This window comes from Bos javanicus, chromosome 8, assembly GCF_032452875.1.
Source record: "Bos javanicus breed banteng chromosome 8, ARS-OSU_banteng_1.0, whole genome shotgun sequence".
Lineage (NCBI taxonomy): Eukaryota > Metazoa > Chordata > Mammalia > Artiodactyla > Bovidae > Bos > Bos javanicus.
Genome location: NC_083875.1, coordinates 81,967,258 through 81,981,557, shown reverse-complemented (window position 1 = coordinate 81,981,557; position 14,300 = coordinate 81,967,258). Strand labels below are relative to the sequence as shown.

The window sequence follows — 14,300 nt, the reverse complement described above, 5'->3', positions numbered from 1 at the left end:
GTGTGTTTTGAGAAGGTGGTTTCCCTGAGACCCAAAACAGCCCGATGAAATGTGCACTGTACAGGGGATCCCTGAGCAAGGTCTTGGAGGAATATTGCATATTCTGGCCTGGTCTTTGAGAGGCATATACATGCCAGGATATTAAATCAGGATAGTAAAGATATTAAAAGCTTTCTCAGAAGCCCTCCAGTAAAGACTCCCTTTTTACTTTGTTTAATCCACTCATTTCCTAAACTAATTAACCCACAGTTCCTTTTCCCACATTATTAACATTCCACAAAACTTTAGTCTTCTTGGAACCTAGGTAGAAAATCTTGATTTAGGCTAAAGATTTCATATTTCCTGGAGCCAGAGAATCGTCCGCATTCATCACACCTGTCCATTGACATGAGTCTGCTGAATGAATCCTTGGCTTTGCCCATCCATCCCTTTCCAACTGCCAGCTTTCAGTAAGATGTTCAGAAATCGCACATGGCTGATAAAAGCCAGAAACTGCAGCTGACTCATTCTGAGAGTAGATGCTTGGGCTCTCAGAAGAGACTAACTTGAAAACTGTGCTGTGCCACGCTTAGTCGTCTGCTTAGTGGTGTCCAACTCTTTGCGACCCCATGGACCATAGCCCTCCAGGCTCCTCTGTCCATGGGGATTCTCCAGGCAACAATACTGGAACAGTTTGCCATGCCCTCCTCCAGGGGATCTTCTCAACCCAGCAATGGAACCCTTGTCTCCCACACTGCAGACCAATTCTTTACCATCTGAGCCACCAGGGAAGCCCAAGAATACTGGAGTGGGTAGCCTATCCCTTCTCAAGGGGATCTTCCTTACCCAGGAATTGAACTGGGGTCTCCTGCATTGCAGGTGGATTCTTTACCAGCTGAGCTACCAGGGAAGCCCAACTCGAACACAAGGGTCTTCCAACCACAGTCCCCATATCTCAGCAGGCTGGCCTCTAAGAAACAAAGGCCTGGTAGTGGGTGTCCAGGCTTACAAGAGCACCCCCAGCTCCTTGGCCAACCTAAGTTTTGGCCGGGGAACCCAAGTATCACTCACACTATCTTGAAATGGAATTCCAAGGTTTCCATTTGATGGTAAAGAGGGGAAGTGGTCATTTTCAGCACACTGACTGGGAACATGAAGGGCAGATTTGGTATTCCGTCTTTCCGGAACAATGTCTAGACTTTCTGAGGAGTCACCTCTATAAATAGCACAGTTAGTTAACCAAGAAATAAAACATTTCTACTTCAAGCTACTTCGAGCTCCACTCTGGGGTTAAATCAGGGTGGATTTTTGCAATGTACTCACAAATCCCATGAAGTAATCAGTTTTGTTTTTTTTTAAGTAACACATCTTTAAAGGTGAGCTTCCTCACATCTTTGGCCTTTTAAAGTTACTGCTTCTTTTGAAGAAAAAGTAGCTGGGATATTCTTCCAATTACATTTTAGTGGGGAGTAAAGTGACAAGGAAATCTCTGGCCCGCTTTATGCAAACAGGCCTACAGGGCTTGGACATGGTGGGTTCCAGCTGCACAATGGCTGTATTACGACATAGGCAATGTTCCCTTGAGCAGGACTATTCATATATTGCGCTTTGCTTGAGAACTATTTCCCGAGTTGGTGCTTTCCTCCAAAGGAGTCTAGCCTTAAGAGAAATACATACACCGCTCCATGCCAAAGCACAGGCACAACACAGTCCAGAGGCCGGGAGTATGTGCTCACCCCGTGGAGTGGCTTCAGGAGTGAGAACGCACACGACTGGGAATAGTCCAACTCAGACAACTTTGCACATTCAACCTCATGCTTCTTTTTCACCCACAGTGTATATTCTATTCAGTAATGATGCTTCTGTAGAGAAATAACCAAGGGGAGGAACAAAAAAGTATGAGCCGTTTCTTTGCAATGGAAAAATGGAAAAGCCTGGCTTGACTGGCCATTTCAGGCTCAAGGGCTGGAAGAGATTAGGGGCCTATGATGACATCAATAGAGAGAGAAGATTACAAATGTAGGTAGAGGGGTGATTGCTTCAGGAAGGCCTTTCAAAGGCCTGACAACTTCTCTTGAAGGATGACCCCAGTGGTGCTCTCAGAGGTAAGACTGTCAGTCTATGCGTGTGGAGGACAGTTCAAAGAAAACAAAACACTTAAGCATAATCTTTCAGAGGGTGAGGAATCGTGGCATAATGATGATAAAATGCTACTTCTGGATCTGACAAGCAGCACAGCTGTTTGATGGCAAGAAGATTCTGGCTAAGCCAAAAGCTGTGAGCTTGCTCTGCCTGTTGTTCCTCTCTAGAGAGAATCTGGCCCCAACACACGCATGTGATCCAGGAATTTGCCTGGTACCCAGATTCTAAGGCTGCCTCAAAACAAGCCCATAGTGAATGCTGATTTTCAAGTAGACTCCAAGACACTATGATTCTATAGGGGGACCTTGAAGCAAATATATATGTTTATAAATATAAATAATATATATTTATAAATATAAATAATATATATATTTATAAATATAAATAATATATATTTATAAATAATATATATATTTATAAATATAAATAATATATATTTATAAATATAAATAATATATATATTTATAAATATAAATAATATATATATTTATAAATATATATATATAGAGAGAGAGAGAGAGAGTGTTACGGATGAGTCTTGCCTCAGTCTGAACCCCAGGCTCTGAGGACCATCCCAGGGTAAGGCCCTGTTACCTCTGTCTCTGATTTTCCAGCTCTAAGTGACTAGGGGACATCATATATGGTCCTGTACCTGTGCTGTAAAGAATGGGGCATATGCACACCTTCTCCCTCCTGCCTCTTTCACTACAAACTGATTATGTCAAAACTAACCAGATAATCACAGTCAAGGGCTTCCAGAGTCCCAGAAGAACACTGCCTTATGAATACCCATTTCTATTTCAAGAAAGAAAAATGAAAGAAACAGAACGCATTAGAAGGGGAAAGCCCTTCTCTGTAAGGTAGGAGTAAAATAAACTCAAACAATTTTCTCAAGAAGAAAAATAGAATCTCATCCCCCCTCCCAGGGGACATGTGGATACACGTGTATGACTGATTCATGTTGTACAGCAGAAACCAACACAACGCTATTAAGCAATTATCCTCTACTTAAAAATAAATTAATTAAAAACAGAAAAAAGGAAGAAGAAAAGCAGAAATAGAAAACAAAGTGGAGAAATAAAGCAACAAAGGGAAAGCATTTGAGGGGGACTGAGCCCCCTTGTGTAGACCCACGGACCTTGCTACCCACGATACACTCTGTTCATTGCTCCAGTGAACGGCAGGGGTGCCAGTAAACGAAGGATTAAAATTTTATAGGAAGAAAGGAAGGTATGAGCTGCTTTCTATCATTCACACCCACTTGTTTGTAAAAGCAGAAGAGTTATACAGGAAAACGGGGGAAAGACGTGCTCCTTCAAAATATTTTTTAAAACAATCCATGCAGAAAGAAGTTTAAGAATTTATTAAAGTCTGGGAAACAAATGGTGACAATAACAAAGAATTAAAACTCACACATAGACCCCCAAATCCACAGCACATCAGAGAGAGCAGATGAGCTGGAAACCTTGGTGAGCTGAAAGGTGCACTAATTTAGGGCTTGAAATCCGGTTCCCCAAGGGAAGAGTCACTATGGTTGCATCCTGCCTTGAAATCAAGGGTCACAAGTCCCTGAAATTTATCGGAGGGTTGTTTAAAAGTATGGCAGTTTTTAGTTCAGGGGATTCAAAAATTCAACTGGAAGCTAACAAGGAACAAGTAAAGAAAAACTCCCCAAACTGTGAAACCTTGCTACTTAAGATAATGACAAAAATTTATGACTGCTTCCTTCCCCAATAGAAAGGAGCACAATTAGAAGGCTGAAAACAACAGGCCCTTTGTACCAGCACGTTATGGTTTGCTTCTTCTATTACACATTGGCTGGGAGATAAGAATAAACAGGACAACACCCTGTCTAACCCCAGGAGGAGGGGGTGGAGGGAGAGCCGGTTACATTCATTCTTGGGCATGTATGTGCACACCGTTTATTCGCAAATTGAGGTACTTAAGAAAATTGGGTATGCAACAGTCAGGAACTAGCATAAGCATTCAGAAGCCTTTTATTGCACAATCAAATCTTTTAAGAACAAGCCACGTGTAATAGGGAGCTTTATCATTTTTCTCTGCTCTGAAGTGCACTGAAGATATTTCAGTAATTGATAATTATTTCTCTGTGCTCTTTACTTATCAGTCCTATTTTTGTCCAGTCTTTGAAAACCTTAAAAATTAGGCTGAGAAAACATGTAAGTAATGCCTCCCTCCCTGTGATCTGTTTCGTCAAAAAAGAGCTTGCAAGGAATCAGCAAGCAGCTGCTGGGGCGCATTGAGTGCTCTGATGCCTTCTCTGTGGGGAACTCTGCTCAAGAACAGCAGGTACTAAAGCAAGTCAGGTTCCAAGCAGTTGGTCATGAGCCGCCAGAGCACCACTGGTCCCCAGAAAAGATGTGCCCTCCCTGGCAACTCTCTCTCCATATACAGGACTGCCTGGAACCATGGATCTCTGCTCAAGCTCTGCCCTTTCTTAGCGGCTCTTCCTCACTCTCCTCACATGGGTTACAGGTGGCTCAGGTGACAGAAGCCCTGCCGGACTCTGGCATTTCCTGGTGCCCAAAGTACGTCTAAGGGAAGCCATGCTAGCCACACTGGCCTTCTTTCTGCTCCTCCAGCCCATTACAACGGTTCCCAGCTTGGGGCCTTCGGACTTGAACATTCCTCAGTCTGAGTTGCTTTTCCACCAGATTATCACACGGCTGGCTCCTTACCATTCTTCAGTTTCATTCTTTAAAGAAGCTTTTCCCTCCTCACCCTAACAATGCTTCTGGTCCCCAGTTATTCTGTCACTTACTTGGCTTTATTTTCTTCATAATACACAACTTTAAAAAAAATGTGTTTTATTTGTATTGTCTTCAATTTCTTTCAACTTAAAAAAAATCTTTTTAATGTATTTGTTTTTTAATTGAAGGATAATCACTTTACAGAATTGTGTTTGTTTCTGCCAAACATCAACATGAATCAGCCATAGGTATACATACGTCCCCTTCCTCTTGCACAGTACACATCTTAATTATTTGTTTTTATGCATACTATTTTCTCCCCTGACTAGAATGTAACTCCCATGATGATGGAGATCTCATCAACCTTTTTCATGCCGGTAGACTCAGCATCTTAAATCCTACCTGGCACACAGTATGTGCTTCATAGAGCTTTACGAATGAATAAATGAATAAACAAGCAAATAAACTCATGAACAAGACTATCTGGTACAGAACCAGTGGGGAAAAGGTCAAAGCAGAATTTGTCACCTATCATCAATCATTCTGCTTCCATTTTTTTTTTTTTTTCAGTATTTCAAGAGAGACCGGGGGTGAATGGTCTACATGTGAGCGGTGGAGTGGGGAAGTACAGCCTCTAGGAGATGGCTTTTTCATTTGATGCTCTAAACATAAAACCACTCTGAAATGATAAGCAGAAGATCCTTCAAAATCAAACAGAGGAGGGGAAAAAAAAGAACGTATTTGGAAGTCAGCAAGGTAGTTCTGCCAACCTAATTACAACCTGGGACATGTAATTGTGAACTGCTGAAAGACAAATGGTGAAGCTAAGCGTTTATTATAAACATCCACAGAGGTAAGACAGAGGTGTTAATTTTGAGGCAACTGTCATAAATCTGATTCCAGGATATTATTCCATTAACATTATTATTATTATAACAAAGAGTGTAAGCAGGATGACGCGTTCCTTTCATGTATTTCTCAATACCTAGGAAATTAGGCTTACTAGTCAATACCCAGCTGAGACATTTGAGAAAACACAAGGCACAATGAAAATGGCAGAATGCTAATTATGCCAACAAGAAGAGAGTTGTTCTATACACTACAGACTCATTTAAAATGCATTCTTATCTTCATTTAGACACCACAGTACTCAACCCAAGAAAGGTGCACTCCAGGGCTCCGTATACGGCAGATTCCGCCTTCATAGGAAAGCAAAAGTAAAATGAAACAAAACAGCAAGCCCACACTTCCTAAACGAGAAAAGAATGGGAATATGACTGTCAATGGTGTCTTAGAGGCGAATAGTCGTTTTTCTCAAAGCCGGAATAACATGAAAGTATCTCTCCTCTGGAACAGTGATTCAGAAAAGGGGGAGGAGTTAATATGTTACAGGTCCTGTTATATTAAACAGTAATAAAAATCATGAAGTGCAATACTGATAAATGTTCTACTTTTACTGCTATGTTTGAAAAGCACTCCAAATTCTGAAATGTTGTGTATTATTTACTTCCTTATAAATTGATTTGTCATTATCATACATTTAAATTATACAAATGTGTTTTTTTTTATCCATACTGAAATACCAAAATCAGGCTCAAAAACAGACTCGGAGAGGAAAATTTTATTCATACAAATTATGATATGTAAAATATAAAATACAGGGAAATCATTATGGATATCATCCAAAAGTTTTAAACACTTTTTAAAATGGTTATTAATAATTTATTCATTTTAGTTCATGTGGGACTGTTTAAAGTCATCTAGCAAACAAGAATACGAAATTAGTATAAAATGTTATTCGTTAAGATTAAGACCGAGTCACTAAAGAAGTCCAGAGGTATGGAATTTATGATCTTGCATACATGTTTATAAAATGTGGACTCAGGAAAGAACCATTTAATTTATCAAGAAATCCTTTGATCTCCAGTGCATTACAACTAATAGAACAATGGCAAATTTCAGTGGAGATGTCTTTTGGAATGGCTCCTACTAGACTTGAGATTTCTCTACTCCTATTTAGGGTACAGAATTGACCTGCAAGACTGTCATTTTTGTTCCAGTTTGTTTTACACAGCCCCAAGCAAAGCCTTGGCCATAAATAAGGCAACGGGGCCCCAGGAGCCAGCTGAGTCATAAACCCTACTCGGCCACATGTGGCTCAAGGTGTTGGGATCCCGAGAGAGTCAAGCCAAGCAAGTGGAATCAATTTAGGTCAGAGTTAGGAAAAACAGTGTCTCCCCACCCCCAACTGGCAGTGTAAGACACCACAATCCCCCCTCCACTGTTCAAATACAGGGAGTGGTAACTAAGCCCAGGAAAACATCTAGACCAGGGCAGACTATTTCCACAGTCTAAAAAGAAGGAAAAAAATGATATTTGACAACCAACCACAAATTTTTAAATGTACGGTTCTCCTGTTTTTGAGCATAAAAGCAGTCTTGTTTCTACTCAGTTATTATCACCATCACAGCTTTTGACATTTGTACCCAGTACCATTTGGCCATAGGATACTTAGGCTTATTACTTTAAAGAAACAGATTTAAGCATGTTTAAATCAATTTAATACTGCAAAAAGCAGCAAACACACAGCCTACCTGCCTGGGCAGGCAAACTTAAAAAGAAAAGCTTTATAGATTGGCCTACAGGTCAACAAATTCTGGTTTTGGCAGACTGATGTCAGGAAGGAGTTGTAGAAAATAAGTTTCTCTGTATGAAAACTACTTGGCCTCTGGTTCCCTCAGGTCAGAACTTGGAACTGTTAGCAAACATGCCCTGAAAAACTGCAACTCTCATAAAGTGCTAAAAACTTCCAAATAAATGCAGTCCCTCAAAACTGTGTACAAATAAGAAACATTTAATGAACAACCCTTCCTTTGCCAATAATTCCACTCAAATTAAGTCCAGCAGACTCTTCAAAGGGACCAAGGAAGCCCCCTTGTTAAGACAAATTCTATATATAGACAGCTGAGACAATTACATGAGGCACATAACCAAATACATATAATTATCCTAGTTTTTACATTCCCATTATCTTCATGAATATAGGATAAAAAACAGTCTAAATGACCTTCTCAGACCTCCTCAAGGATTAAGACTAGCCAGCTAGCTTTTTAAAAGTATACGTGTGTAGTACAGATCAAAGGCAAATGTTCTGGTCAGTTCTTTTCTACTCATGGGTTTTACTAAGAATGTGTGCAGCTTTCAGGGAAAACACCACAAATGACAGCTGTTCAAAAGCATGGAAATTAATTGGCAGCAGGAATTTCCTTGACTAATAGGGAAAAACTTAGAGTCACATGTTTTGATGAGCTTATTTTTCCCATCCTTAGTCAAGCATATTCACTTGTTAATGATTAAGATTTTCAAACAGAAATATAACCAAGAAAAGCCTGAGTACATAACCAAGTAAAATGCTGAGTGAAACACAGCTCCCTATTACTGAATGAACAACAGCATTAATGAATGGATTTTAGGCATAAATTACACACAGGGAAAGGTCCAACATGCAGGTCTTGATTTTCCATATGAACTAAATTGGGATGACAATAAGAATAATACAGTATATTTATTATATTAAAAAATAGTAGCAAGACAAGTGACCCCCCTGAACCTCCCCTAGTAAGCCATCTGCTCTGAGCTGTTTTTCTAGCAGTGGTGATAGATTTACACTGATCCATCCACAGTCTCTCTGACACAGGGGCTCTCAAGTCGTTGCCCTTGTGACCAGTGGTGAGAATGGATGAGACAGCTGGACAGGATTACGCGGCAGCCTGTGCCCTAGAACCAAGTTGTGTTGACTCTGCCCAGAGCTATGACCTTGGGCTCACTAGCATTATGCTCTTACCGCCTAAGCTAACTAGCCACTGATTAGCCACGATCCAGCATACGCCACTCTGGGAGCACAATGTGTTCTCAATCACAGCAACAATGTGAGTTGTTATTTTCAAGGCAACTGAATTGAGCCCATGACATGCAAAGGCTCATGCATGGTGGAGTGTGAGATGGCCCTTCCAATCTATCAAATGACTGCTCTGACAGCTCAGAGAAAGCAAGAAATAATCAAAGAATTTCCAGGAATCTCCCTGGTGGTCCAGTGGTTAAGACTCTGTGCTTCCACTGCAGGGGGTGCGGGTTCAATCCCTGGTCTGAGAACTAAGATTCTGCATGCCACATGTGCCAAAATTTAGAAGAAAAAAAAAAATTCCAAAGTATGTTCTCCAGCCACCACAACAGAATAACATACCTGGCCATCCCTAGACTTGAAAAGTTGGCAGGGACAATGAGTATATCCAGCCTGGAGAATGGGTGTGTTCCCAGGACAGAGTGTGCTGCAGAGAGGCAAGGAGGGATTAGCGGCAGAAGGGTCTCCTGGCAGGCACCCTTCAGGCACGCTGGAGCAAAGACCCGATGAGGAATGATCTTCTGGGTGGTGGCAGAAGCCTTCTGGAAGCGGCAGGGGTATTCCATGTGACCACAAACGCCAATATACCTGGGAGCAACATGAAATAAATAGATGCATTTTATGGTAAATTAGGTTTATTCCTCTTTCCATGGAGATGAGGTACTTATACAGACATAGACAACTTCCAGGAGACAGTGGTTCTAATGGACTCATAAGCAAAATAGTTCATTTGAGTTCTTGTCTTGTTTATTTCTATAGAGTGGTGAAAAAATTACAGGTCAAAACACTTATCAAAGTGCTGAATTGATTATCTTCAATCTAAGCTAAGTGGAAGTAGTAAAATCTTGTTTTAGAGTAAACAGGGAGAATCTCTAAGATTCAAAACAACAAAACAATCCCCCAGCAAAATAAAAAGCAATTCCTATCCTTAGAAATGTGCTTTTCAAATGTCACTATGGGAAAAATCTTTTCCAGTTCAGAATAATTTGCAATTTAGAAAGGAAGGAACAGTGCAACCAAGTTAAAGATCCCACTCTGAAATGTCCTAGAATAAAAGATGTAGACTCGGTGATGTATCCTGTGAAACAAATCACAATGCCATTTCGAGATTTTCAAAAGAATATAATCCATTTTACTGAAAAGTAACCTACAATAACTGTTCTTTATGAAGGCCCTCAAAAGTTTTGCTGTTAAGGAATATAGGAGCACTTTGATACAACACTTTCCCCAATCCACTTTCAATACAAATTTAACTGAATCAACCTTTTAAGGAAACAGATCAGAGCCCGGCCCACACCATCTCACCACTGCGGCAAAGGTGGAGCCGGAAAAGAATTCCTAGAACCTGACTCAGAGGCCTCAAGAGAACGTATCTACCCAAAGAAACCAACATCAAAGGAAACTATTTTTTCACCTGCTAACACAGCCTTTATTCAAACAGAATGGGAAGTCCCTCTAATTTGATACTGCAAATTATAATTCTAACTGTAGGTACTTCTTCACAATGAATATTGAAACACCTTAAAATGTTGGCACATCCCAATATGAGCAGACTACACCAATAACTCCTTTCCACGTGCTTAAAGTGCCGTTCACCCATCCGAGGCTAGCACTGCCCAAGAAGATCCCCACCGCCATGGAGATAAGCCTCACCTCTGCCAGCCTGGGACACAGAACACAGCTTCCTGCACCAATGATATTTTACCACAGGTTAGGGTAAGAGAAGTGGGTGGAGACTCATAAAAACTTCTGAGAGGATAAAGTGACAGGAAGAACTTCATTATTATTGAACATTAGTCAAAGTCTCTGGATTAATAACCTTGCTTTACAGACAGAGTGAGTAGAAATGCCTTCTGGTAAACATCTAACTGAAAAGGCTGCAACTGTCCACCTAATAACAAATACTGTGTTGGTACATCAATTCAATCCAAAGTTAGAGAATAGTTTGGGGTAGCCAAAGGTACACCCCCAAAAGCTACTTTGTTAAAAAGAAAAAAGGGGTGAGTTAAATTTTCTCTGGACAGGAATGACACTAGCCAAGGTAATGAAAGTCATTCCAGTTGTGTGAATTACCACTGTTTTTCATAATCAAAGCCTGAGAGAATGTGCAGGACTTTAAGGCAATCTAGCTATAATCAAACTAAGTGAGACCAGAAGACTCCCAATAAAAATGGAAACGGCATCAGGGAAGCCACACATGTGTTCCTGTTGAGGGGCGGGGGCGGATCAGGAAACCGAGGCTTCAGAGGCTGGTCTCAGGCTGGCTAGCTGACCTGAGTCAGGCAACTCAGTATCTGGGGCCTCTTTTTCCTAATCTCTAACACTCTCTCACACAAGTGGCTGCTGGGGGAGGGGAGGAGTTGATTGGAAGGGGATGTGAGGGAACTCAGGGGGTTGATAGAAGTTCTCTGTCTGGTTTAGGGCACATACAATCATCAAAAGCTCATCAGGCCAAACACTTAGAATCCGTGCACTTTGTTGTATGTTAATTATGCTTTAATTAAAAACAGAGAATCTAAAACAGTTTCTAAGATTTCTTCTGGCACTGCGATTCCATGACAACCCACCACCACAGGAGCCCCTTTCACGCATCAGCCATGTTCCTGAAATGGTGAGGTGATACTGTACTTTTATAAGGTCATGAATGGTCTCCCACAGAAGCAATATTAACCCAATGATGCCATATCTTCCTTTCACACTAACCGTCAGTTATTAATCTCTGTGTATGTGCCTGCTGCAATACATTCTCAATATCACCAACAAATCAAGAATTTGTAAATACCAGTTCATTGTGTCCAGACTTGTATCAGAGTAAATATTTTAATAGTACATATTATTAATAATGCCTGATGATTAATAAATAATCTGTAGTATTAAGTAAGAATAATAAGCAATAATAAGTCCTACCGCAACTGCTATTGAACATTGAGTAGGTGCCAAGCACTGTTCTGAACACTTTATATGCATCATCCCAACTAATGCACACAACATTCTGAAGGATAAGAGCTATTCTTTTCATCACACTGGGTCATAAGCTCCTCTCTGCTGACCCTTCTGCTCCACATACTTCATGATTCTTCTTGAGTAAAGAGGATCCTGGATTTTTCTCAAAGCTGAGTTTAGCTGGTCTGTGGTTCTCTGGCTTCCTACTCTTCCTTGTATTGATAGTATTAGTGCCCATTAATGTTGCCAGGAGTGGGAAGAACTGGTGAAATATATGTTAGACTGGTAAATGATGGGAAGCTGATCACTGGTTCCCTCTCACACAACTGCTAGGCTAAAATTATTTTATAAGAGGTCTTTCCAAAGAGTAAGAATGACCATGTTTTACTCATAATCACAAAAGTGAAAACTGTCAAGAAGCTCTTCTTCAGGCCAATCTCTTGTTTCAAGAAGGTCCTGTACTAAAACCACTTGACACAAATGTTTTCCTACCACAGGTTCAAAGGGATTGCTAGAAAAGTCTCCCTTGGAAAGCGTACCCTTTACTGCTCACACTCCCCTTCCTCAGTTCAACCTGACAACTTAGTAAATATTTCCAGTATCTTTGCTCTATTCAAGGCACCTCAAAGGATGCTGCTATGTACACACGTATGAATAAATTTCCAACCCTATCTTTGAGGAGCTTACAGTTTTCTTGGGAGAAAAAAAAAGTTTTAATTCTGAAAGTTACAGTGACATAGGTTACACAATTTATTAACATATTTTAGCAAGCAGCTTAGATGCTTGCTTACCATAAAAATCACAAGTGTTCAAAATGCCACCACCAGCCCCCAGCGAATTGTCGACAGTGATGTTAACATAAACTGCGATGTAGGAGTGTCTGGAAGCTGGATGCATTTTCTCAGGGCATTTAGTGCACTGCAGAGAAAACTGAAATGTGTACAGTAAGAGACAGAAAGCTGAAATATCTTGAGAGAGCAAGGGCTGGAGAAACCAAACCAAGCCAGGAAGATATGAAAAGGTTTGCTCATAGTGAAGGATGTAATGGAAATTGGCATTTTTCCTATGATTTATATATATTTATAATTTACATATTATAAATATATAATATATTATACATATTATGTGGGTGTGTGTGTGAGTTGCTCTGTCGTGTCTGACTCTTTTGCGACCCCATGGACTGTAGCCCGCCAGGCTCCTCTGTCCATGGAACTTTTCAGGCAAGGATACTGGAGGGGTTGCCATTTCCTTCTCCATGGGATCTTCCTGACCCAGGGATCGAACCCAGATCTCCTGCATTGCAGGCAGATTCTTTACTGTCTGAGCTACTAGGGAAACCCTATATATATATATATATATATATATATATATGTAATTCCTTCTTTTCCAGACTCTCAGAGATAGAAACAGGGTTTATCCTCCAAGGTCCACAAGGGAATTTTCATCACCTTTGCAGCTCTAAAGAAGACCTCTTCCTGCACCAAGTTGTCCCTTCTTTAGGATGAACAGCCTCAATGTCTTTTCTTCTTCGTGTTGCCTGCCTTCCTTGCATTTAATCATTTTTGTTGAGTCCTCTGGACTTTATCCAAGTTTCCATGTTGTGCTTAAACTGAATGGCCCCCAAGTGAAGACAATATTTTAACAAAGGCCTTGAGAGGTTAAACATAACACAAAAATTCCCCTGTGGCTGGAGAAGATTATACTGCAGCCAAATAAAATTGATAAACTTTCAGAAGTTTACCTAAGTGCCTTTTAACTAATGCATTTGCTCACCTAGAATGGGCTAGAGCATGCATGGAGCTGGAGCTGGAAGAGGGAACATTCCTCACATAATTTAGGCCACATGAACAGTGATCAAAAGTTCAGTGACCAATACTTTGGCTAAGTCTCTGAGACCCAGATGAAATTTCAGGCAAATGCAAGCCTGTGGTGTATAAAGCCCCTGTAAAAGTTACATTTACAGGAGTTGAACTGGTGGTCTTGGGAAGGTTTGAAATAGAAAGGGTAGGGTGGTGGAGGGGGCGGAGATGCTGAGGGAGGCAAGGGGACCAGATGTGAATATAACCAAAAACACCACTGTAGTTGGCACTTTAGAGCACCTTTGCTGGCAAACTTAGCATGGAGCCAAAGATTTAATGGATAAAAACACAAAGCCACCCTTTGATGACTAAAGACAGCACACATGGAGCACGCAGCCAGGGAAGGATTAAGCAAATGTAAGCTATTATTTTATCAGCAGTACATTTCTGATGGACAAGCACAGTGATAAATGGAGGGAAAACTTAGTCATAGCATGTCAGACACAGAGGGAGCGTGGGAGGGACTCCATTCCACAGGCCTGTGTTTCCATACAAGGACGTGCTTCCCCAGAGTGGCAACTCTGACCTCTCTCCACAGCTGATGGGGTTGGCTTGCCACTTTGGGCTTTCTCTTTTTCCATCTGCTTGCCCACAGAGGGGTTACTTTTTGGCTGTTCGGCAATCTGTGTGCATCTGTCTTGTGGAGGCTGGCAGAGGTCCACCTGGGTGGGTGACTGGGTGGGTAAGTAAATTTGTGTAATTTGGAAATGAAGTATTAGAATGTCCACTGAGACTATGCACCTGAGCACTCCCTCAGTCCAGCTT

The 14,300-nt window shown here is 41.0% G+C and overlaps 1 protein-coding gene across 9 annotated transcripts in view; it reads right to left on the bottom strand.

Moving 5' to 3' along the window:
• AOPEP (aminopeptidase O (putative)) overlaps positions 1 to 14,300 on the bottom strand; it is a 422,559-nt gene that overhangs the window by 300,299 nt on the left and 107,960 nt on the right. For all 9 annotated transcript variants that reach the window (XM_061426105.1, XM_061426109.1, XM_061426102.1 and 6 more), the window contains one exon: positions 9,076 to 9,321. In XM_061426105.1, the coding sequence (XP_061282089.1) occupies positions 9,076 to 9,321 (246 nt within the window). The remainder of the gene's footprint in view (positions 1 to 9,075; positions 9,322 to 14,300) is intronic.